This window comes from Embiotoca jacksoni, unplaced genomic scaffold (genome assembly GCF_022577435.1).
Source record: "Embiotoca jacksoni isolate LCO1_2020_lvr unplaced genomic scaffold, fEmbJac1.0.p SCAF_22, whole genome shotgun sequence".
NCBI lineage: Eukaryota > Metazoa > Chordata > Actinopteri > Embiotocidae > Embiotoca > Embiotoca jacksoni.
In genome coordinates, this window is record NW_027185363.1 from 7,379,803 (window position 1) to 7,404,294 (window position 24,492).

The 24,492-nt window shown below is 40.6% G+C and overlaps 1 protein-coding gene across 2 annotated transcripts in view; it reads right to left on the reverse strand.

Moving 5' to 3' along the window:
• egfra (epidermal growth factor receptor a (erythroblastic leukemia viral (v-erb-b) oncogene homolog, avian)) overlaps positions 1-24,492 on the reverse strand; it is a 41,307-nt gene that overhangs the window by 13,410 nt on the left and 3,405 nt on the right. For both annotated transcript variants that reach the window (XM_069157647.1, XM_069157646.1), the window contains exons 2-15: positions 7,685-7,836; positions 6,503-6,689; positions 5,622-5,753; positions 5,445-5,513; positions 4,998-5,116; positions 4,493-4,634; positions 3,792-3,908; positions 3,182-3,308; positions 3,002-3,075; positions 2,826-2,913; positions 2,484-2,683; positions 2,248-2,380; positions 1,737-1,827; positions 765-922 (exon numbers count right to left, since the gene is read on the reverse strand). In XM_069157647.1, the coding sequence (XP_069013748.1) occupies positions 765-922; positions 1,737-1,827; positions 2,248-2,380; positions 2,484-2,683; positions 2,826-2,913; positions 3,002-3,075; positions 3,182-3,308; positions 3,792-3,908; positions 4,493-4,634; positions 4,998-5,116; positions 5,445-5,513; positions 5,622-5,753; positions 6,503-6,689; positions 7,685-7,836 (1,789 nt within the window). The remainder of the gene's footprint in view (positions 1-764; positions 923-1,736; positions 1,828-2,247; positions 2,381-2,483; positions 2,684-2,825; positions 2,914-3,001; positions 3,076-3,181; positions 3,309-3,791; positions 3,909-4,492; positions 4,635-4,997; positions 5,117-5,444; positions 5,514-5,621; positions 5,754-6,502; positions 6,690-7,684; positions 7,837-24,492) is intronic.

Here is a 24,492-nt window from a genome sequence, read left to right on the forward strand (position 1 = left end):
CGCACGTCTGTGTTTCCCAGCATATTTGATTTCTTTTCTGCCAGTAAAAGCATCCAAGTTCTCTGTAATTTGTTACACGTCTACAAGACTAAATACTGTTGATGCATCAATGACTGGGGTCAACTGGGGACTGTTTATTTCCATGTAGTCCAGTGATGCATTAACGAAACACAAATCTTCTGAAAGCGCGGGGAAATATTATAATATTTTTCTTCATAAAGAGTTGCACAAGACAGACACAGAGGCCTGTCAACACAACAGCTTTTAGTGGTGTAAAGTCCCAAAACCACTACCCTGGTTACTCAGGAGTATACCACCCTGGCTGAATGTTGTTTGTATATCACTGTGAAAAATAGGTCTGCTTTCAGTTCTGTTTTGTTCTATAATGTAGCGCAGACCTCTAACATTAAATACTGGAATAAATGGAAACCAATGGTTTCCATGCAAAGATACAAAAAAGTATTCAGATATATGGAAAAAATATAGTATAATTTTCAAAACAAGAATAAATCATAGCATATTTTATTTGATGTAAATGGGAAAATAAGAATGACACTGGTATGGTCTTTCGATCTTTCCTAAATTGTCAGATTTCAATTATCTCAGCAAGAATTGCGTGACTTTGAAAGCCAACTTTTTCTCTCTAATCTGTGCCAACAGAACCACAGCTGACCCCGTCAGGCTCGGATGCATTTCTGCATCAGTGTTACGACAGACAAATGTTTCCAACGCAGAGAAATGTGGTGCAGAACAGTGCTTTTTACCCCTGAGTGCAGTTTTTGTGGCATAGCTGGCACACTTTCATGTCATCTGCGTATTTCCACACCAGCGTGTCGTCCTCCCCCGGCACGCCTTGAGGACAGCGGGACACACAGAACAGTCCATCTTGGAAGTTGGCACACTTTGTACAGTTTCCTGAACCCTGAAAGTAAAAAAACAAAGACTTATCATGTTTACAACTCAATTGACAGTAGCTGTAAATATTATGTAAACCACACTGTCTCATAGTAATAATTTCTCAAAGCAAGCTGCAGACATCTTCCACATTAAGAAGCAAATGTTTGGCAATGACAATCCACTCAGTCATGTTACATGCTTTTTAGTTAAGATCACAGAAAAGGCAGGAACAAATCAGTTCTCTGATGCACCTTTTGCATACAAGAGCTGGAATTTAACCCTCGTGTTGTCCTTGGGTCAAAATGACCCACAGCGGTGTTCAACCAAGTTCTATTTTATGTCTATATTTTTATATTTTTGGGGATTTTTTTTTTGGTTTAAAGAAACCCTCACAGCATCCTTGTCACCAATGATCCCAAAAAATATGAAAATATAGAAATAAAATAGAACTTGATTGAACACAGCTGCTGGTCATTTTGACCCAAGGACAACACGAGGGTTAATACTTTCCCGAAATACCCCTCAAACCATACTTCTATTTTTGATAATATATCTTTATTTGCCCCCCCCCTGCCCAAAAAAAAAAGTGGGCCTGAACTTGTTTTCAATTATAGATGGAATTTATGAGCATATACAAGAGTTATTTTTCTAAATACAACATGTCTTGTGTCTGTGCTGCATTATGGTATTAAGGCTGCTGTTGATGAGGAAATCAGTAGCACCAACACTTGTGTAACGGATTTCACGCTGCGTAAATCTTAACTTGTGGTGCTCTTCGATTCTGTCACAAAAATACATTTCATAAACAATGTGTTAGTTTAGTTGTTGGTGACACATACAGGCGCACTGCAGGTCACAGTCCCATTCATGCGATGACACTCGGGGTGACACTCCATGCAGGTTTTATTCATGACCGCCTCCTGTGGCTCTCTGCAAAAACAATAACAATGCTCACAGACCCTCACAGTTACATGTGAAGTGAAATTCTCGATCCTTTTTTTTGAGGACAGAAGTTAAATTTTAAGCTTGTTCAAATTCAATTTTTGAGAGAGATCTCCAAAGACAAACACAAAGTGAGTGAATGTGAAATTGCTGCTACAAGTTTTGTCTTGTATCTACTGGTGACTTAACTTCAGAAACCTTGGATTGTATTTGGTCTTCGCATTTCTTTTAATAATCCCCCCAAATTCATCTGATGTCAAAGTCTGGAAATGCTTTGGGGTATGAAAATAGACTTTGAAGGAGTGAACCGGAGAGCCCACAGATCTGATGTTTAGACTGTTTGTTTGTTTGTTTGAAATAAGGATCGCTGCATTTCAGAGATAAAAAGGCAGTCAATTCTCCCCTTACCCCTCCAGGATATTACAGGAATCAACACAGCTCCCGTCACGGCTGTAATCACGGCAGGCAAAACACATGTCCGCGCCCGGACCCCAGCAGCCGTCTGCGGTGCACTTCCTGTCACAAGTGTCGTTCCTCTGAGCTAAAACCAAACATACAATCTCAAGAAGGGATCTTTCCTGCATAACTATCCAGTTTTTAAATTGGAGATAGTACAACTATCTCCCTGAATTTGGTGAATTTACCACACGTGGCAGCGTCAGCGTTTCCCTCTATAGTAGCACTTTGGCTCTCTGATTTGAAGAATCTCTTCCAGTGGTGTTTGTTGGTGTAGCAGAGGTTCTGGTTCTTCATAATGACCACGTCTCCGTCACTGATTTCTTTGAGGGACCGAAGGCCCAGGAAGTTGATGCCGAGCTGAGTCATAACCACACTGCGGCTACCGCTGTCCCAAAGAAAGGTGGAACAAGGATGATGAGAGGAGCAAAAAAAGGAACGATTTTACGACAGCCTTGAATAACACTACAAATTTCTTCCTCGTGATCCAGCGGTTGTGAATCCACGGGGGGTCTTTACGAAGAACCTACCGTTTAGTTCTTCCTCGAATGATCTCCAGATTTTCGAAAGGACTGAGTGAGTTCAGGCTCGGATGCCACGTTTGAATCCACAGGTATCCTGAAGCAACGAATGGTTTGTTAATTGTGAAACCCTTTTAGTGTGCATTCAGGTTGTCATGCATTACTCAGGTCTTGCGTAGTCTTACCAGTAATTTCTTTAACCGTCTTAAACACATCAAGCTGGGCCAGCTCCATCTTTGGTGTTTTGGTATAGCTATCCCTACAATTCAGAAAATACATTTAATTGGCTTTTGGTGAAGATTCCCAGCAATTTATTACTGCAGACTGGCAGGAAGACTGTAAAACAATTGACATCCTTGACTTACCCATTTATCGATGTGTGGATGATGGCGATGTTACCGCTGATTTTGGTGCAGTTTTTAAAGGAGTCAATGTTGGTGGCATTGATGGACAGAGTGTGAGTCAGGTCTCCCGCTCCAAGTCCGTTACACACTGTAAACCATTGAGAAGACATGTCAAAGTTGTATTCAGATGCTTAACTCAAGTAAAAGAAGCCATGATGTGAGTAAAGTAGTGACTATTATTAGCAAAATGCACTTAAAGCATCAAAAGTAAATGAGCCCATTATGCCTGCAGTACGTTCCCATCAGCATCAACATGTAGTTGCTCAAGGTGGAGCTAATCACATCAGCTAACTACACACTATAATATAATATATCATATTTATATAACATGGGGATACGAATTGTAAGTTAGAGACAGTTTGGCACTTTGTAAAGTACTTTTATTTTAGCTTTCTAGCCAAGAGCTGGAAAGATTGTAGATAGCGGCTTAGCCTAGCATAAAGCTTAGCTTTGATAGTAAGACAGGAAATGGGTTGATCTGTCCAAAAGTAACAAAGTCCCCCGAACTGCACCTTTAAAGATTGCTTTATGTTCTTTACATCTTCTCCACAGCAACAGCTTAACCTCCTACCTTTTGGACACAGTCCATCGCACTTGGCACACTTCCTGATTCCCCCCTCGTCCACTTCGTACGTGTTACCGCTGCACGTCCGCACACACGCTCCGTGATCAGTCACAACATAATTATCTGGAAAAAAAACCAAACAAGCTGTTATATGTTAGATGTCATAGTAATCATGTACAGGTTAAATATTACAAATCATTTGGAAACAAAAACAAAAAATATAAAAACATCAGACATAAAAATCTAAATTGAGCTTTTATCAGAAACAGATTGTATTAATTAATCCAACAGTATGACCACAGGTACATGATGTAGGTCATGCCATACAGACTGAGTAATACAGGGGCAGACCTTTGCAAGTTAAACTTATAAAGAACAGTTGTTGCATTAACACACCCTGAAACTCAATCATTTTCTTTCCTCGTTATACAGTTTATAATTAAACTTGGACAAACTGTAACCACTGAGTGTCTAACAACCATGAAGGACACCCTGGGCACTTGCTCAACATACCACAATGTGGAATAAATTTATGTTTTTCACAATGGCAAGTGAAGCTACTTTTATTTTATTTATCCTGACTGTCGAGACAACAGCGACAGTGCATGCTTTTATGTAGGGTGATGAATATATCTGTCTAAGAGGACTAAAAGTTCAATAAAAGAATAACAGTCTGAACTTATTTCTCTGTTTATAGCCGTTCTTACGTGGGCAGCTCTTGACACAGGTGGCCCCGAAGTTGTACTTTCCATGTGGGTTGGGAACCAGCTGGTGCAGGTTGGGGTCGTAACGCATGAGGCCCGGGCAGGCGTCCTTACACGTCCTGTCATCCTGGAAGTCCCGACAGGCCTGCAGCACAAACAACAGCCATCTCGTACCCTGCGACCAAAACAGAGCCTCACACTAATGATAACACTGCATTCCTCTATCACAGCCTTGGCTTAATCCTCAGAGCAGCACAGAGAGGCAGAGCAGACGCTTCCACTCGAGGCACTGCCAAACGAAAGATTTAATCTGCAGTTACATGTCTCATTTGTACTGAAACTAATAACAATACTTCTGATCATAAAAACAGATGCTGCTGAGTGACGGCTTTGTTTTGTTGGAGGGTGCTCATCCAGATTTAATGGAGTGGAGTTAAATATTCAGTGTAACTTGTTTTTTAAGCTCCTTTACTCATTAGTCCTGTCCAGGACATGAAGGTGTCCTCACCAGACAGTCTGTGGGTCTGGGTCCTGTGCAGCCTGCAGCACAATGCTCATTGCAACAGTCGCTCGGTGAAGGTCCTTTGCATCTCTTTGAGCACTGCTGTGCACAGTTCAGCTTTGTTACTGCAGAAGAGAACAGCACAAACTCAGTGGAGTGACCAGTAGCAGTAAGCAATTTTTCAGTTTGTGATTTTGAAGCCAAATTAAAACTGTACTTCATAACATGCTCAGATTATAGCAAAAATGATGCAGCATGTGTGCAAATTTGTTTAACCTGGCTTTGTATGCAGTGAATATGTAATATAGTGCAAAAGAAATCCGTTGTTTCTCAATTAAAGAGTATAGAAACTATATGAAAAAAATTACAGTTTTTAGTGTTTAGAGTTTAGATCTTTTCTTGTTTTTTTTATTGTTCCACTTATAAAAAGTTAAAACATAAATCCCAGCTTACACGTCTGACAGTTTTGAGGACCAAGTGCCCAACATGAACCATTGAAGCAGCTTGAGTGACATTTTCCACCTGTAAAGATGCAAAAATTTTTACTTCACTTTAAACACACAAACAACAGATAAATTAACTACTGCATTCTTTGGCCTCAGCTGAGAAATGTAGTAATATAGTACTTACAAAGTGGGTTGTTGCTCGCCATTGGGAGCTCCATGCTGGGTTTGCTGTCACCATTGACAATATCATACCACTGTATTGTTTCCACATTGCAGAGCTGGTTGTTCCCAAACTTGACACCTCCTTTAAGAATTTCTGCAAAATAAATGATTTTGCTGCTGTTAAAACATTTATAGCTTTAAAATAATACTGACATTTTCAGTGCCATTCTGTCATAGCAAACTTGATCATTTTATTACATTACATTTCATTTAGCTGACGCTTTTATCCAAAGCGACTTACAATAAGTGCATTTCAACCATGAGGGTACAAAACCCAGAACAACAAGAATCAAGAAAATACAATTTCTTCAAGAAAGCCAAACTACAAAGTGCTAAAAGTAAGTGTCATTTTAAGTGCTACTAAAGTTCTATTATTCAAGGTAAAGTTGGAAGAGGTGTGTTTTTAGTTTGCGGCGGAAGGTGTACAGAGTTTCATCTGTCCTGATGTCATTGGGGAGCTCATTCCACCATTTAGGAGCCAAGACAGCAAACAGTTGTGATTTTGTTGAGTGTTTAGCTCGCACTGAGGGAGCGACAAGCCGATTGGTAGGTGAAGAGCGGAGGGACCAGGCTGGGATGTAAGGTTTGACCATGTCCTGGATGTACACTGGACCCGATCTGTTCGTAGAACGGTACGCAAGGACCAATGTTTTGAAACGGATGCGGGCAGCTACTAGTAACCAGTGAAGGGAGCGGAGGAGCGGAGTAGTGGGAGTGAATTTCGGGAGGTTAAAGACCAGTCGAGCTGCGGCATTCTGGATGAGCTGCAGAGGTCAGATGGCGCTAACAGGTAGACCTGCCAGGAGGGAGTTACAATAGTCTAGGGTTTCGGGTTGAATCTACCTGTCAGGCTGGTCAGAAGAAGCTCATTGGTGCGCTGACCCGTAGGTTTGTCATAATTGGCAAGCACAGCAAGTGCAAACCCTCCCTCATAGAGGGAATGACCTCGAATGATGCGCAGGTTCTCCAGAGGAATCCTGGGTGCTGTGTTGAGGGCGATCAGGACGTAGCCGCCCACTTCTTCAATAGACTGGGGAGGGAAAAAAAAGGAAAACATATATTACAAATGGAAGTAGCCAATGTGCACAGAGTCAGAGGGTTTTTAACCACAACAATAATATAAAACTGAAATAAAACTGATATATGTGTGGATATACATTTATATCAACCTTGTAAGACAATATGGTGAAATTGGGCCTCCACAGACTGTGACTGTTAGTACTGGCCGTACTTCAATTCATATTTAGTTTCATTGATAGATATGTGTAAAGTTAATATTCACATTTATGATCAGCTGGTTCTGATATGTTGCTGATTTTATCCCATACAGCCTCATCTTTTGACTGATAAAATGAGGAAAAAAAAAAAAAAAATCATTTTAGAAATGTATTTTGATTCTACAGTATCACCTGTAAATCTAAATCTATAGATTGAATCCGACCCCCCCCAAAAAAAAAATAATAATAAAAAGAAAATATATATACAGTACATATATATATAAAAAACACAAAGAAGCACTTAATTAGCATATTGGCATAACTCAGAGCTTCTCTCATCTGGATGATAACACCTGGACAGATGTCACTGCTTAGAGAGAACAGTGAAGGTGATTTTAAGAAGTGATAAGTCCTATAAGACACGTCGCCTCATATTGAGAGGAAACTAAACCCTTGGAACTGCTGCATCCCACCTGCCGACTGTATGCTATTCTGTGTTTGTGTGCAAGCCTGCATGTATGTGTGTGGTCTTTCATCACATCTGCCCAGTTTTCACAAATTTGTTGTTACATCTGGGGTTTAAGCAAAGCTCCAACCAGAGAAACATAAACATAAAAGCACGGAACCGTCATACGCACTCACTCGTCTCTGATTCTCATTATCTGAACCGAAGCGAGAGATCCAGATCAGACTGCTTGCAAATCTGACCTCAGACCACCAAAGAGACAACTCAGAAATAACAGAAACTGTCTCCAGTCTGTTGTGTGCCTGCTTAACTTCAGCAGCTAACAGAGTGCAGAGTTTTTACCCTAAGGAAGGACAGGTCCCGGTGATGCTCCATGTAGGTGATCTCCAGGTTCTCCAGGACCACGGTGCAGTTACTGTAGGTCTTCACCATGTTCAGGTAGTGGTCCTCTTTAGAACCCAGAAGGTTTAAACGGTTGGTGATGCCTTGGCATACTGCAGGGAAGACAAAAAAAAAAAAAAATTCAAAAATATAATTTATTTAAATGTAACTTCAAACACGAGATAGAAACTGTAAATCATCTGAAGTTGCTGTGTCACTAAAGCATTTATCCAAGGCCCACAGTGCTATCAGCCAAGACATCCACTAATTATGTAACACACTGGTTCATATTTTACTTTGTGTGTGTGTGTGTGTGTGTGTGTGTGTGTGTGTGTGTGTGTGTGTGTGTGTGTGTGTGCGTGCGTGCGTGCGTGCGTGCGTGCGTGTGTGTGTGTGTGTGTGTGTGTGTGTGTATCTTTGTGATTTCAGTCATAACTTGGCCGGATTTCATGTGAAAATAACCGATCCAAGTTAAGTTGCATCTCCAGCGGAAATGAAATCTCAGTGACGAAGTAAGTTCTGGCTCCTGAGTCAAAGTGAGCTGGCTGTATTTATAGTGGCAAAAGGCCTCAATCTTTCAAACAACCCGAGTGACCAGAATCTCTAACACTGTTGTTGTAGTTCAGAGGAAAGATCTGGTGCGACACAGTTTCCAGGAGAAGAGTGGAGTGCTTTTCTTGGGGGGAACTCAGATCTCTAAATCTCATAATGAATAACAGCCACAATAACTTCAGCCTAGTTTAAGCATATCTAAATTTGATTCGACTAAATAAGAAGGTGGGACTTAAAGCTAATACTGATCAATGTACTTTTGAGTTTGTAGTTCCATAAACAACAAAGCAATTGATAGAGCGACCCTGATAATGTTGTCGAATACAGACAACATTATCAGGGTCGCTCTATCAATTGCTTAAGAAAGGCAGCAATACTGATAAGTGAAGATACAAGAGGCTTTTTCTGAATGAATGTGTCTTGAGAGAAGAGCTCATCTTCCCGGGAGCGTGTTCAGTCATCCCGAGCTAGTCAGACAGGTTCTGACTGGCAATAAAATAGGGAGTTAGCTGTTTTAAACACACCGACACCCATCCTACACACAGCCACATACACACGCAAACACTCTGCACGCACACTTAATAAGCAAGTAATTCATATTTTTCTTTAAAGTTTAAAGAGTTTCAGGAGTTAATTCAAGCAAAACGTCAGAAAAAAACAAAAACTTCTTCCTCGTATGTGTTAGAAATTACAGTGCTGGTGTAATGCCCGAGTCACATTCCACAACATGTCTGTTCTTGACAGAGAAGGAACCATCACCACTTCTAAATAGAGACACACCTCACGACACACATAATTGTACTGACTGAGGCATATCTGATTGGCCAAATTGAGAAGAGAGACCTATCATCCGTCACCTCAAATATTGTTTTTCTTTAATTCCACTGAGAATTTTACTTGTGTTGTTGTGTTGATTTCACACACACACACACACACACGCACGCACGCACGCACGCACGTACGCACGCACGCACACACACACACCAACAGCAAGAAGAAGCTAATCAGTGAGAATTAGGCACAAACAGCTGTGTAACGCCCTACCTCTTCTTCCTCCTGATTACTTTGTCCCTGAGGGATCTCCCTGACACGAACCCTGCAGTCCAGCCGCCCGAGCAACTGAGGCAGATGAGCAAAAGCAAACTGACTGTTTTAATTAGAGGAGCCATGTGAGATGTAATTAGCCTCCTAATTATTACTCAAGACTGCGAAACCAAACTGTAATAAACAAAAGGTTGTCATGATTTTGCAGCTGTGAATATTAATAAAGTCGATTTGAACATCCCGAATGACAGTTTGCTCATAGTTAGTTTCATTAATTTTCTCATGTTCATTACATATATGTATACCTTCCAGCTGCAGACATACAGTCTGCTTCCTGTTTTACTCTGTTAATAGTTATGATAAGCAGTAAAGCCAGAGCAAGGCAGGTGACTAAAGGTTCAACAAACTTCCTCCAACTGAAGCTCAGAAAAAACTGTTGATTGCTCAAGCAAGCAGGCGCATAGCCACAGTAAACACACTCCTTGTCCAGTTGTTGATTTCATAACTCTGCTGCAGGTGGTAAATGACCTGATATTCCATGACCATAAACTGACTTCCTCATCAGGCTGCAAACCACAAGAGAGTAACAAGTTCAGGCTAGAGAAACATAGAAGTTAAATTTTAAAAAAAATGGCCCCATGATTGGACCTAAATTATTAGTTTATTCTTCAACAAAACAATCTCCAAATGAAAATGATGTGACATTAAAGATTGCACAACTTTTACTGAGCAAAACAGCAGTCACAGTACCTGGAGACTGGAAATTACTGGGAAACCTTTTTTTTTTTTTCCCATAGGACTTGACTCATCTTTCAGTTTCAAACATTCTTGAATGCAACTTACTGTCTGCTGTAGTCTGCTAAAATGCAAGAACAAGGGGTGGGGCTTCCAGTGACGTAGCTGATACTGTGACAAAGACTAATTACAGATTGCTTCACTTACTCTAGCTGTATTGTCGTCACCCAATGTCCAGGAGGTAACTGGAGGAGCAAGGAGTGGCTGGGCTGGTATATCTCTGCCTCAGGACTGTGCGTGTGCGTGCGTGTGTGTGCGTGTGTGTGTGTGCGTGTGTGTGTGTGTCTGTGTGTGTGTGTGTCTGTGTGTGTGTGTGTGTGTGTGTGTGTGTGTGTGCGTGTGTGCGTGCGTGCGAGGGTGTGTGCTCTGGCATGTGTGTAAGCATGCAGCACTGCGAGCAACACAAAACATTCTCTGGATTGAGCTGCGTTGATCAGCACCAAGTCAGATGGAGACAAAAGACTCGATAAACCCAAACATTAGTCATCTAAGCTGGTTGCATATCATTCTTTTGATGTTTACTTGGGGACTAGTGCTGGAAGTCAAGGGTGTGTGGGTAGATATTTGTTTCTTGAGGCTACAGGATCTGTGCAACGACAGAAAAAAAAAACCTGCCTAAGCTTATTATGCGAAATAATTAGCTCATTGTTCAATTCCAACATAAGTGTATTCCTCCAAAGAGAGTACATACTGGACAATAAGAGATGCACTCCTCTCAGTCTTCCAAAGAAATGTTGCACTCATGCTTAGTATTCACATTCGATTCTTAGAGTCAAGGCAAGAGTTGGAAATTGAGGCTAATAACTCAAGATTTTGCTCTATAACTATATAGCTATATATAAGCTTCAATTTTACTTTCATTGTCTTTTTAAAGTGCAAAATGACAGGAAAACCTCTTAATATGCTGCCGTTCAATAAAATACGCCACAACCTAAAATCTAAAAAATTACTATTTGTGGCATTTTTATTGAAACTTCTCTCTGACAGTGTCTCTCAACAAATTTAATTAAAGGAGTAGTTTAACATTTTTGATTTTAAACATAATGAACAGCAATTTTGCAAAGTTGAAAACTTTTCCTTATAAAAACCTCCAAATTTACAGCATTTACTGAAGGGACTGTTGTTCTGGATTGCATTTCTGCTAATGTTTGTGTTAGTATGTATTTCTACTTCATTACAAAAGCAGCATTGGCACCAAACCATGAAATGAAAACCTTTTTTTTCAACTTTGAAGATGAGAAACTTGTACAGCAAAAAGTCAGTGAACAATTTACAGTAAACAATTGAGACATATTAACTAAACATGGCAAGTTCAAGTGTACAATGTCAAGTATCAGAACCATCCAAAGGAGGGAAAAAAAAAAAAAACTAAGTCTGCCATAAATTCACATTTTAAGGTCTCATTTACATGTTCGGATGAAACCTTTCAATTTTTTCCCCTTTTGAGGAAATACTGTGTCCACAAATGCAAACCGAACTGTCCTGGGACGCGGCACAAAACTCTGAAACCCATTTAATGGTTTCCTTTGGCACAGTGAGCCATCTGCTATACATTTAAATCATAATGCTTTATACCTTTCTGCGCACAACAGCTGCTTTCTCTTCCTCTCATTCACTACCTGTGATTCAATTACGCTGCATCCAGAGTCGGATAATTACATTTTCTGACACTTATACATGATGAAAGGGAAACGGTGATGCTTACTGACAGGACTTGTTTATTTCTCTCTCCCATGTCAACAGTGTTACAGCAATGTCTCTTACATAACTCAATGAGCAGTGTTCCTCTGCTGATAACAAATCGATGCCAAGATTAATCCCCTCATTTAGACATAAAATTATTGTTAACCCCCTCATATATGTATGCCAGTGCATGGGAAGAAAATAATGATACAAAGGGGGTAAAATAAACACACAATATGTTTAAAGTCTGGATTCCTCGGGTTTGCGGTGACTCGAGTTTCCAAACCTTCAGATTTCAGGGATGCATAAATCTCCCAAAGCCCCATTATCAGTGAATGAATGGGGGAAAAAAAGGCCACTTCCTTGATTCTTTCAGTGCATTCAGCTAATACTTCCTCCTCTTATATTTTCTGACTGGCTGAGATTCAGCAGGACGTGAGGGATCAGATGCCATATAAAGACCAAACCAGCAGTACGAATAGTTATATGTGCATTCTGTGGTGGTGTGCTGCGCTCGTATAAACATGCTTTGTAGTTAAAGGCTTAAAAATTCCTGATATCCTGCTCTCTGTTCAGGGGAAACGCAATCTTCCTTTGCGTGGGAGATGCATCAATCCCTTAGAGAAAACATCTTGGGGCCTCAGAAAAAGAAAAAGGGGCCAGTAAAGGACCGGAGGATACCCCCCCACAAAAACACCACCCCATCCCAACACATACACACTCTTTTCCTCCCTATCCCCAGTGACTGCAACAACACAAGCCCCTCTGACATCTCAGGAAGTTAAATCTCTGCACAGGGTCAGCTCAGATGGCTACCCAGCAATGCTGAACCAGATGGTAGAGGATTGTCATCTCCATGGGAGGAGGACATGAGGAGGGTTTAAATCAAACTTAATGTACTATTTGAGAAGGAGAACCGATGGAAAGGAAACCAAAAAGAAAAGAAAAAAAAAAAGAGAGTCAGGAGTGGTTTGTGGTTTTCCTAACCGGGATGTAGATGTGGGACATCGGCAGCAGGCTGTGGGGTCAAACTGTGGAAAAGAGGGTGTACAGCTTTACACTTGATGTATGAACATGGATGACCTTTCCCTGAAGGCTAACAACGGGGACAAGACATGGGAGTAGTCAGCTGTAGACCACAAGAAAATTAAGCATCCAGCTGAACACGTCACACGTCCTCTAAACAGTTCGGTCCCAGTGACGAGACTTGCCGACCCTGCCTAAATTTGAGCCCAGTCAGTGGAGTTTAGTCTGTTAAAAGCTCAGCAAAGTGACCAAATAAAGACCAAAAAGGCTGATGTTTACTCTCCGCTGCTGATGAGTGCTCTCTACTAGTTACCCGAGGCACTCCAGATACCTGCGGCTGGGCCCATCATAATGTTTACTCTCCACCTCAGCTTGAGGAAACCGAGGATTTAGGTTCTGCACAAACACAGGAAAAAAAGTATGTATACTCACAGTCCTGCATACTGTGATCAGCATTTCTGAGACCTTAAGGCAGTCCATGATAATACCTCATTTAAGAACCAGGATCAGTTTTCATCTTAAGGCCCAGTTGCGACTCAGCTTTGTGTTGTGTTATTCTGCCTATTAAAGGAGACATAAACTCCTCTAAAGGATAAAACTGCTCCAGAAAAAGATGGGAGACTGTGACTAAACAGAGGAGATCTCCAGTCTCTAGTTACCGGCATAAATTTGTATAAGCGCTCTGGGTATTCTGTTGAAGCAGCCTTTTCTTTATGGTTTTGCCGTTTAATCACTACTAGAAATGCAACTGTCACTATCCTCATTCATCCTTTAGGATGCTACAAATTCCGTCCAGGGCTTGAAAAGCTGGCTGTTAAAACTGAAGTACGGAGAGACATTGCTATGGAGATGCTACACCGTCTCGTCTCGTTGCTTTGGTGTAAACTGGCAGGTTTCAGAATGATGCAGGCCCGAGAAGTGCGAGTAGCTGCAGGTTTTAGATCATCTTGTCATGAATCTTCGGTCTTCGGTCTGATGGGCTTAAGAAAACTGACAGCTTAATATAATGTAGATTTGTCTGTGTTGATACATGTGTGTCACTGATCTTCAATGGAAAGCAGTTTGAAAAAAAACCTGTTTTTTTTAACTATTTTAAAGTTGAGATAATCCATTTTTTTTTTTTATATGAACAATAGGTCAGATCACAAAGTATGTTGTAAAAGGGGTGAAATATCACCCAACTGAGCAGTTCCCAACAGCTGTGGTGTCTTTCAGCTCATTGTTTTTTTTTTTGTTGGCCCACAACGTTGCTGTTTTGAAACACTCTCACAACTTATGATTATTATTCTCAGAAAACAAGCTATAATAAGGTCTTTGTACACTACCTGCCGAGCAACAAAAATTGCACAGAAAGCGTTAGCATGAAACAGATGAACATAACATAGCATTTAGCTGTTACAGAGTAAAATGACAATATAAGTGAGATTGAAACAGAGCTTAAAAGAGAGCAAATATTATACCTCTTTCAAAGCAATGAGCAGCGTTTAATCAACGCTCAATCCTTCTTTTGTCAATCCAAACCAATTCAGTTAACACGGGTCAATCCCTGGTCATAGTAATTCAGACAGGACCTGGGTCAAAACAATTAACTCACAGGCTGGAAACAGGTGGGGGAGAACAACCTGGCAAACTGGGTGGTGCCATTCACATTGAAAGTGATCCTTATCTGACCCATCTCAAAATGTGGGTCACCAAGCTGAATCAAGGAACACAGGTTGACCCTTTCAAACACAATATGAGCGTGGGTATAATTCTTGGTTGGCCTGTTGGTGTGGAAGAAGCATTAGAATTCAATTTATCTGAAACAAAACTTCAAATAAACACTAATGTCCACCTGGATGCACACACAGATAATATATAAAGTGAAAATATGTAAGTTTAGAGTTTAAAGTTTGTTTTTACATTTTTTTTTGCTAGAAGTAAGAAAGAAAGTATGTTTTTTTTGTCATTTCCGACTCTGATTTTAGAAGAATATTCATTATGTAGTTACTGAATTGCAAGAGGATCTTTCATTGCATTCATTCTAGTTATTGTTTGAGCTAACACTGTGAATAATCAACATACTGCATATTTATCTCCATAGTCAATGATGTATTCATTACTCAATAGCTATAGCCATGGCAGGAGAGATAAATAAACCACATATGATAGACGACGCATTGAAAAAAAAGGCATAAATTACTGGGCACCAAGTAGACTTAAACACAGCTGCGCTCCTTTCTCTCTCTCGAGCTGACAGGAACATATGATGGGCCCAAAATAATGGCCCAAATGATCAAGCAATTCTCCCTTATGCCTGGTTGGAAAGTCCATTAGTGCTCTGTAAAGTCACCAAACAATCCCACTCCTGTTACTCAAAACTCACACAACTCCAGCCCCATTTAAATTCCAATAATGCACCCACCATTCCCCTAAACTATTCCAACATTCAAACCCACTTCCTCTTTAATGTCCAGACATTCTTCCTATTGAGGCCCATCCTAGCCAAGACAACCCCCCCCCCCTCCCACCGCCACCAGCAGCAGCACCACCTCCCCTCTTTTTTGTGTGCCTTCTCCTTCCCTGTTAAAACCATACTCCTCTTCAATCCCACAGGAAGCCTGAGAGGAAGACGGGAGAGGGAGTGGGCGGTGAGCACACTGCTGCTAACTCACTGCTCAATGCCCCCCCCCCCCCCCCTTTAACTCTCCCCTCTTCCACAAACCATCAATGACCATGCCTGGAAAAGAAGAGAAGAGCAAAAGAGGCAGAGAGAGAGAAAGAAAAACAACAACCACAATCGAAGAAACCCACACATTTCACACATCATTCCAACAAGAGAAAGCAGCTGTGATTTGGGAATCCCCTGTTGGTTTTAAGCATTCCCAGCTCAAAGCAGCAGGCCCAGGTTGGAGCACCTCAACACTTGAGGACAGTTAACTATCGCTGATTGGATCCTAAGTTCTTCTAAACAGAGGAGATAGACGCACTTTGAAGCAGCCTTTCTGTTTAAGGACTTCTTATTTTTAGCCCGATTGCTGACAGGCTCATTTCTGTGTAGGTCCAACCACTATTTGAACAGCGTTGCCTGCCAAAAACTCTGTTGCTGCCTTAGTCACGTCTCTAGCAACTCTTCCCCACTGGAGTCTTCGCAGAGAGTGACCCCATAAAAGGAATATTCTTACAAAAGCCCCGGGGTTTGCATTTAGTCCATTGCTCAGCCCTTACTCACCATTTCAACCTCAGCTTTACACATCAGCAGGCTCTTAAATCCACTGATGAGTAGTTTCTTCCTCATCCACACTGGTAGAGGGCAAGAGTCAGGGGCAAATGGAGCTCAGGGAATAAGTTGGTACAGCCGAGGAGCTCTCATAATTTGTCACGCTCTGAAAGGGTATTGTGTTACTTGTTGTAGTTGTACTCGCCAAAAGCTTGACCAATTTCATTTGCACAGGATAGCATGGAGGAATTTAGCTACGTCTTCTTGATGACCCATCAAACTGAAATGTTTGAAATGCCACAAGCTACCGCTGCCAAGTACTTGGGGCCCAGGAGCGCTCGGTTAAAATCTTCAGAGTATTTTCAAAACAATTCTAGCTTCACGATTGTAGTGTGAATAGCAAGGACTGACAAAAGATGGAGCTGGTTTTTCATCAAACACCTCTCCCCAAAGCCCACAGCTGTGATTTCATCCATTGTTGGCGTGAGGGGCGTTATCCTGTTCCCGACAAAAAAAAGCACATCACACATGCTTAACACAGCTCTAACACAATGTCCACAGCTTGCTTAAGATGATTATGACTGAGCAGGGTGGTTGTTTCAAGGCCACCCCCTCAAAACAGAGACACAGAAGAGGCTTTTGCACAACCTAAGGCCTGGCTGCTTTGCGTCAGTCATCGAAGGCATGAGTCTTGGCAGACTAGGCCGTTTTCTCGCCATCAGCTACACAACTGAACACAAGGACCCTGGCTCAGAAAGCACTGTGTATGAAACGCACACTACGAAATCTCATGACTACTCCAGAGGGTGGACAATCAGTGTACAAGCCAGAATACGAAACCTTTCCAACATGAAAGCAATCTGATATCCAGCCACAGGAAAAAAAAATACTTGGTTTCCTTCTCCTCAAAACTTATTGAATTGTGGAAAGAAAATGTAACTACCTTAAACACAATTCATCATGTTAATAATGGTGTAAAATAAATTGTTTATATTACATATTGCCATTAGGAATATTTTGAAATTACAGTTCATTATTCAGCTACGGTAGTTGGCAAAAGAAATATCTCATTACAAGCTCCAGTTAAAAGTTGGACCTTTCAATCACATTAGTCAAACTTCCTCTCTTTGCGGTGAGATTGTTTCCTCAACTGTTGTTTCCAAAGTCAAGAATAATGGTCACCTTTGGAGCCAAAATGAATGAATGAGAAGTCCTTCACATTCCCCCCTAAAAAGTGAAAAAATATACCTCCAGAGAAAGATCATTCAATGTGACTGAAAGCTCCAGAGCTGCTACTAAATGGACCTTGGGTTGAGACTGGTTTTTTTTTTTAACTACTATCTCAATCAACAATGAGCTTTCAGTTTTAACGTTTAAACCAACGTGGACAAGAGAAATCTGAAGATCTACCATTCAATAATAAACAACTTCTTAAAAATATGATGGTGTTATATGATCAAAAGCTCCTGAATGGTGAGATAGTTTTATCCATTACGAACATGATTTAAACAGCCCAGCAGATGTAATGATGTTTCCAGCTCTAAAACCTGGATCCCATTTCGGATGTTTTTCAAGCGACCAACAGGTGCCAACCATTTATAACCCAGGATGAATCTTGAACTGGTCAGATCACTTTATTTTTTTGGAAGCACAAAACATCAGCAGACAGGAAGTATCCAAAATGTTGCACACCAAGCCAGCAAAATAATAATAAAATAGAAAATGTAGTCTCTGATTGCAGTATAACATACATACTGTTCCAAATTCCAGCTTGACTATTAAAAGAAATAAAATTCAGTTGGTTGTTTACATGTCCTTTGACCTGGAAACCCAATTAGGTTTTGAGTATTTTGAATCTTTTGTAAATCTTCTTAGCGCGTGATTATTGCAATAATACTCAGATAAAAACCAAACAAGTGGATTCATATTAAAAAATGTCAGCCTACTGTCTAATCAGCTCAGGAAGAGGTTGTTGGTGTAGTGGATATACTGCAGGTCCACAGGGCTAATCCTTACTTCCTGGCTCTCATCCAACTATGCACTCCAGGGTATTTGTACACTCCCATTCTCCATCTCGCCACACAGCCATCGAGCTGAAGTGGTTTGTTAGGAAAATGAAAGGAGAGTAGTAGATATTGATCATTTATCAGTGATGCTTCAAGTGCCTTGGGGCTGTAATATGATGCAGTACATGGATATATATACTCAAAACATGTGGCCTTCACTAATAGTTTGGTGGCCTATCTTGCATTAACAGGGTCAGTTTAACATTTTTATGGAAGGAAACGCTGCAAGTGAAGTGAGCAGAATTCCTTTTTTTTTTTTTTTTTTTTACAAGCTTCTGCCTTCAATTATGAAAACATGTGGTAATGAAGATGTTCCGCTCAAAGTCACACCAGGAAATTAAGTCTGAGTTCAACGCAACATTGGTGTTGCTGAAACTTACTAGGCAATTAGAAAAGGTACTGCACAAGGGGTGTGGGCCATATTATGTTTTAGTGCCGTAGGAGTTAAACAAATCACAGATCACCTCTGCAGCCGCACCTTGCCACTGCTGCAATATTATGAACAATGCTGTCAGCTCATCTATAAATGGCCATGATCAAATACGTTTTATAATGCTGATGAAATCCCTGAGAGGCGATGCTGGCTTGTAAAATGCTGGAACCAAAGCGAGAGAAGAGCTGACATCTTCTTTTCCTCCTCGAACACACTCTGCCATGATACATCGCCGGTAGCCCTATCGTCAATGTTGTCCTAATTCGCAGAGGTTTAACATGAGGAGAAACACTTGTTATTTACTTGCCAGAATTATACTTAATTGCAAGGAGATGATGTGTTGGTGTTTGTTTTGCTACAGAGTTCTTGTAGTTTTGAAGATAATCCTTCAGGCATATACAAAACTACCTCATTAAACATTTAATGACTATTTTAGCCTCAATAGCGATGCAGTTCAACAACAGCAGTGTCGTGTAAATTGCTTAATTTGTCTGTCGTTTCAACCACAGTGGTCATTTAGTCTATTGAATTGATTGGAACAGATTTGGCATAGATATTCATGATACCCAGAGGAGGACTTTTAAGCATTATAATTTACTATTTGGACTGGAGCAAATTTCTTACACTCCTCACAGCAGGTGAATACTAATAATTTTGGTGATTCCCTGAATTTTCTTCTGCTGCCATCATGAAGTTGACATTTGTGGTGTTAAGTGAAATGCCTCTAAAGCTATTGGCTGCCATACATTTTGGTGCAGCCAATCATGTCCCCCTCAGGATGAACTGTAATGATTTTATGGCTCCCTTAACATTTAATCTAACATCTTCAAACTGACTAGACTACAAGTAATTAGCAAATGTTAGCATGTTTAGCAACTTAGATGAAGACAGTAAACATTAAACCAGCTAAACATTAATGTTGTTATTGAAACTGCATTAATGTTGCCAACAGCATTTTTAGTCTTTTTTAGGGCTGGGTATTGTCCAACATTTTTTAATATTAGTACCACTATAGATACCTTGCCTTCAATACAGGTTCATGAGCAATATTTTTCTAACAATGATTTTATAAAATGGATTTTAAACAAGAAAATCACATTACGGTACAAATGTTTAGTTTTCATGCAGTTTAGAGAGGGAGAGTGTAACCTAGGTAATTTTCTGTTGCTACAACCTAGAGGTGTCCCTGAAATGTCTTACATGCAGGTTTTTGGTAGATGCTAGCCAGCCAGCTGTGCACAAGGAAGCCTCCAGTTACTGCAGCTCACACACAACTCAGAAAGGTGTGTTGCCAAAAAATTGTTTGAAAAGGGTGAAATAAGGTGTTCTAATGTAATATTTACCTCAGGTAAAAATCGAGAAATTTCATCAGAGCCTAAATTTGAAGCCTAAATTTGGTACCGAATGAGAACGTATGTTTTGATACTAGACACTATTGAAACAATTTAGTCAGTGCCGTAAAAATATTGAAGTTCAGTACCCAGCCCAAGTGTTGTCAGTATTTTAAGGCAAAAAAAAAGTTTCTCTGCAGATATTTCTGAGTAGGACTGCATGCTCTGATTCAATATCAGCGGAATGGGTTCTGTTACCATCACAGCCTTGTAACTTTTAACCAACAGAGACGCCTTTCTCCTCTCTGTTGACAGAGGGACGTAAAGTCATGTCTACATGGCAAGTTAAGGTCATGGAAGACAGATAAGCCTGTGTCAAAGAAGACTACAAAGTTCTGAATAAAGAACCTTTTGTCCAGAGAGACTTGGGGTTTCTGCATTCCTTTGTATAATTTGTCTCATTATATTGAAAAAATTTAGGTGAGAAAAAACCTCAAGGCAACACAGGTTAGCAGTTCACAAGTAATTCAGCATATCCGTATGTGAGAAGTCTTTTCCATTCTCATTTGTACACTTGCAGCACAAATTGAATTCATGAAGTTAATTAGCCACTTTTTCCTAATTCTGGTCTCCAAGTGCAGCAGAATGCAAGACAAAAGGTCATAACATCACTGAAGCTTTTTTGTATTTCCTTACAGGGGACACATGTCACAATTGTCAAAGACAAAACTAAGTAAACCCCTTTCTTTCGAATGTTTAAGTAGTTATTACTCACCTTTCAGTAAATACTGGAGAGTTATGGACTGTACGGACAGTAGTCTTGACTGATGCTCTACCACACCCTTAAAGTGAGGCTTGTAATACCTTAATAACATTGGCAAAGAAAACAGTCCTTTTCATAGGTAGTTGAGTGTTGAAAACTGGCAACCAGACAAGCCTGATCAGGATTCCTTTGAAAGGAATAAAATATTATGTTTTTAAATAAAATAAGCAGATACAGTTTGATTTGATGTTTAATCTTTAACACAGCCAGTTGCATGAATTCAAGTTAAGTCAAGCAGAACAATTTTACGTCAATGTCTGTCTTACAATGTCATGTGAAACTTTAAGGCAATACAGGGCCAATACAAACTAATTGGGAAAAAAAAGCCTAATGCTTCAGGTTGAAGCTGTTAAAGAACTTCAACATCTTAATGAGGATGTGAAGCAGGAAAGCCCCCCTCTTCACACTACAAAGGGGAATTACAAATCAAATATGCTCGACCTTTGTTCCAATTGTTTTTGACAAATGCAGGGATTGATATACAAAAATTGGACAAATTAACCACAATGCACCACAAGGTACAAACCACTAACAGTGAGTCACAGCTTAAAACGCACCATTTAGTTTACTAGGCCAACGGACCACACAGGAAGAGGCTAAATGCTACGAGGGAAGCAAGTTTCAGAGATCAGCCACCACCCCTCAAACAATGCTTTCTTCTGAAATATTCTGAGATGGGTATTTGTTTGTGGAGCTATTATTCTCCTCCCTGTGGGGGATTCCTTTTTTGGGCGAGCACTTTGTGAAGCATTATTCCTAACAATGACCTGCAGGTTATCAGAGGAATAGATCCACCTTCAGGAGGTCTGCAGAGTAAAGGTGAGAGACTCTTATCTGCAATTTGGATGCTAAGTGAAGCAACTAGAGAGAGCAGATTGAGGCCTCTTCGATGAACAATTAAGCGAGGGCACGAATTCCAAAGTCAAAGATCTCACCCCGTCTTTCTGATGTTTGTTTGTGCATCGCCACATTTCCCGTTTTTCTCCGTTGCTCTGATTCTTCTTTTGATCCGTGCACCAACCCTGTCCATCTCATTGACATCTCTTACATTTGCATAGTGACATGACAAGCCACAGGGCTCCCTACTGAATGCAAACACACCGGTTTATTTATTTGTAGGAAATAAAAGATCTCAAACTAGGTCTGCTTGCTGCGTTTCAGATCTAAACTGAGCGGCAGAATTGTCTCGAGCCAAACATTCAGCGTGTTCGAGCCATGGTTTTTATCCAAGCTGAAAGCCTCCAGAATGGAAACATGTGCAGTGCCCACTTTCCATCTTTATCTGCACTACTACAGCTCTCTTAGCAGTTTCAGTGAAACAAGACACATTCAAGAATGCTTTGAACACATCAAAGCATAAAGATTAATTGGTAAGAAATGTTTTCTTTTTAAAACCATATTTTTTGTTACATTCTTGATACAAATGCAGGTACATCATGAGGTTGATATTTTCAGACATGCCTCTCTAAACTCAAATGGTATTTGGGTGCAGCTATTTCCACTCTTGATTGACCTTCTGATTATTTTCCTAATTTACAATTAGTTGCAGGGTCTAAAAAAAAGTCAGGAAATAGTGAAAAATACCTGTTAATATTTCCTAAAGCAGGAGGTAATGTCCTGAAATTGAGTTTTATTCAAAAGATCATCAAAAGTCCAAAGATATTTAAATTAATATATATGTATAAAGGAGGACCTAAAAACCCCCGGCAAATCCTCAAAAATGAAAATATCTGTGTTGGGTTTATTTACAATAAGAGACACCACAAAGGCATTGATGATCTCTCAATACACTGTGCATTCCTGAGAAAATGAGATTCATTGGTGAGCTGTATTTACCAAAAATACAGCCATTTTTTTTAACCTTAAAACTTTACCCCAAAAGGCAAAAGAATCAAATCAGACAAAAGTATGACCTCTCGTCAACACTCCCTCTGTAAGATATTCTTGAAGACAGAGACATACAAATGCAGGCACAATAACTCAAATGGAGCTGTGGCCTTTTTTCCCTTTTAACACGACACTGAGCCTGATGAGATGGAAGATAGCAGTAGGCTGTTTTTCCAGCCTGAATTTCTGGGTCTCTTTCCACTGGATACTCCATGCACCACAAGCGGATCATGGAAAGGCCATAAATGCTGCGGATGACTTTGTTACCACGTACAAACAAAAGGACACAAATCCGTTCAATGAGTAACTACACGATCACTCACTTATTCCATGCTGGATTTTTACTAGATGTATAGAAAACTACAGCAGTGGAACCGGACATGTAATTAACAGAAGTGAAGTACAACTTGGTTTCAGAGCTACACAATAGATTTACTGTATTCAGACGAGTCTTCACCATAAAAAAGAAGAACCAATCTGCTTCAATTCTGGGTTCCCTCTTGATGACATGCATATCTAGCCTCAGGTGCATCTGCTGCACGGTACAGATCTCTACAGAAGTATCAGTGCTGTCAGATAACCTGCCCTCTACAGAGGCACTATTGTCCCTGGGTGAAACCAGAATCCTGCACCTTGCCAGCAAAATCTCCACCACTCAGACATGGTGCCGTTTATCAAAGCCAAGTAGAGAGGGCGGCAAGAAATTACACTCCAGCTCCCATGGCTGGCACCCAAAAAGCCTTATTTCCGACAATGGCTGCAGCAGATGTACGTCTGGGAAGGTCGTCAGAGGACCGGCTCGGTGTAGCAGCAGCAGCAGCAGCAGTAGTAGTAGGACCACTCGAAACGCAGACTCGAGGTCTAGGATTACACCGGATCATAACATATATTTCACAACCGACATGTATCCCATCCCAGAGAGTGGGCTCTAATGAAAAGAAAAGGTTTTCTGAAAGGGATTGGGAAAAACAGATGACTGATGAGGGAAGCTAGCTTGTTAGATCCCAACTCACACACGCAGGGGGAAAAGCACTTACTCAGAAGGCTGAAATGCACTGCAGGACTGAAATTTTGTCATGATTCAGCTCAACTTTTGCAGGTGTGCAGGCAAATATAAATGCAGGGAGTTTGATTTCCCCTACATGCAGTATATTATCTTTCAATCTCCTTCTGTCAAGGACTTGAATGACCCATTAACTCTGAAAAAGCATATTGATATAAGCGGGTTATCTTATACCCACAGCAAGCCAGGAAGCCTCACATTAGGGATTAAGGATTTAGGTGTTGACATGCTCCTAAGATTAGTTTGATCTTTCACAGGTTACCCATAGGCCAGTTAGTGGGGCTCTCATGCAGGTTCACTACATATCTACAGAGGTAAAAGTGCTGAGAAATATTTAACTGTATAATAAAAAATGTAACCATCACCTCACTAGAACAGCTGCAGTCACAAAGAGAAGTCCAACTCATTCCAAAACCATTTAGCATTTCATCTGGGAAATAAATCATCACAGTTATTACTTGCGGTTGGCTGCTGGGTGAAGCTGTGGGCATTATCTGCCACCTCCCAACAGATGACAGTTAATAAACTGAGCGTGCCTATGCGCGGGACGAAGAGCTTTTCTATTATTCAGCAAGTCTTGTCAGACTCCCACAGAAGCCGTCAAACCCTGGCAGGCTGACGCGGTGCACAGGACTGACAGGTGGGCTTCCTGTGGGAGGCTGCTCACTGCCAGGTGCATTATCAAATCTCAAATTCACCTCCAGAAGGCCTTAATGTCTTGTCCATAACAGACCTGCAACTACAGAGGGACTGAGTGGTGGAGCAAAATGTAAGTAGATGTGATTATTTTTTTAAATGACTTGGGAAAACATCTTTTTTTTTGAGAAAGCGCATTAGTTTTCATTTAATTTCATGCAGTGAAGTCTA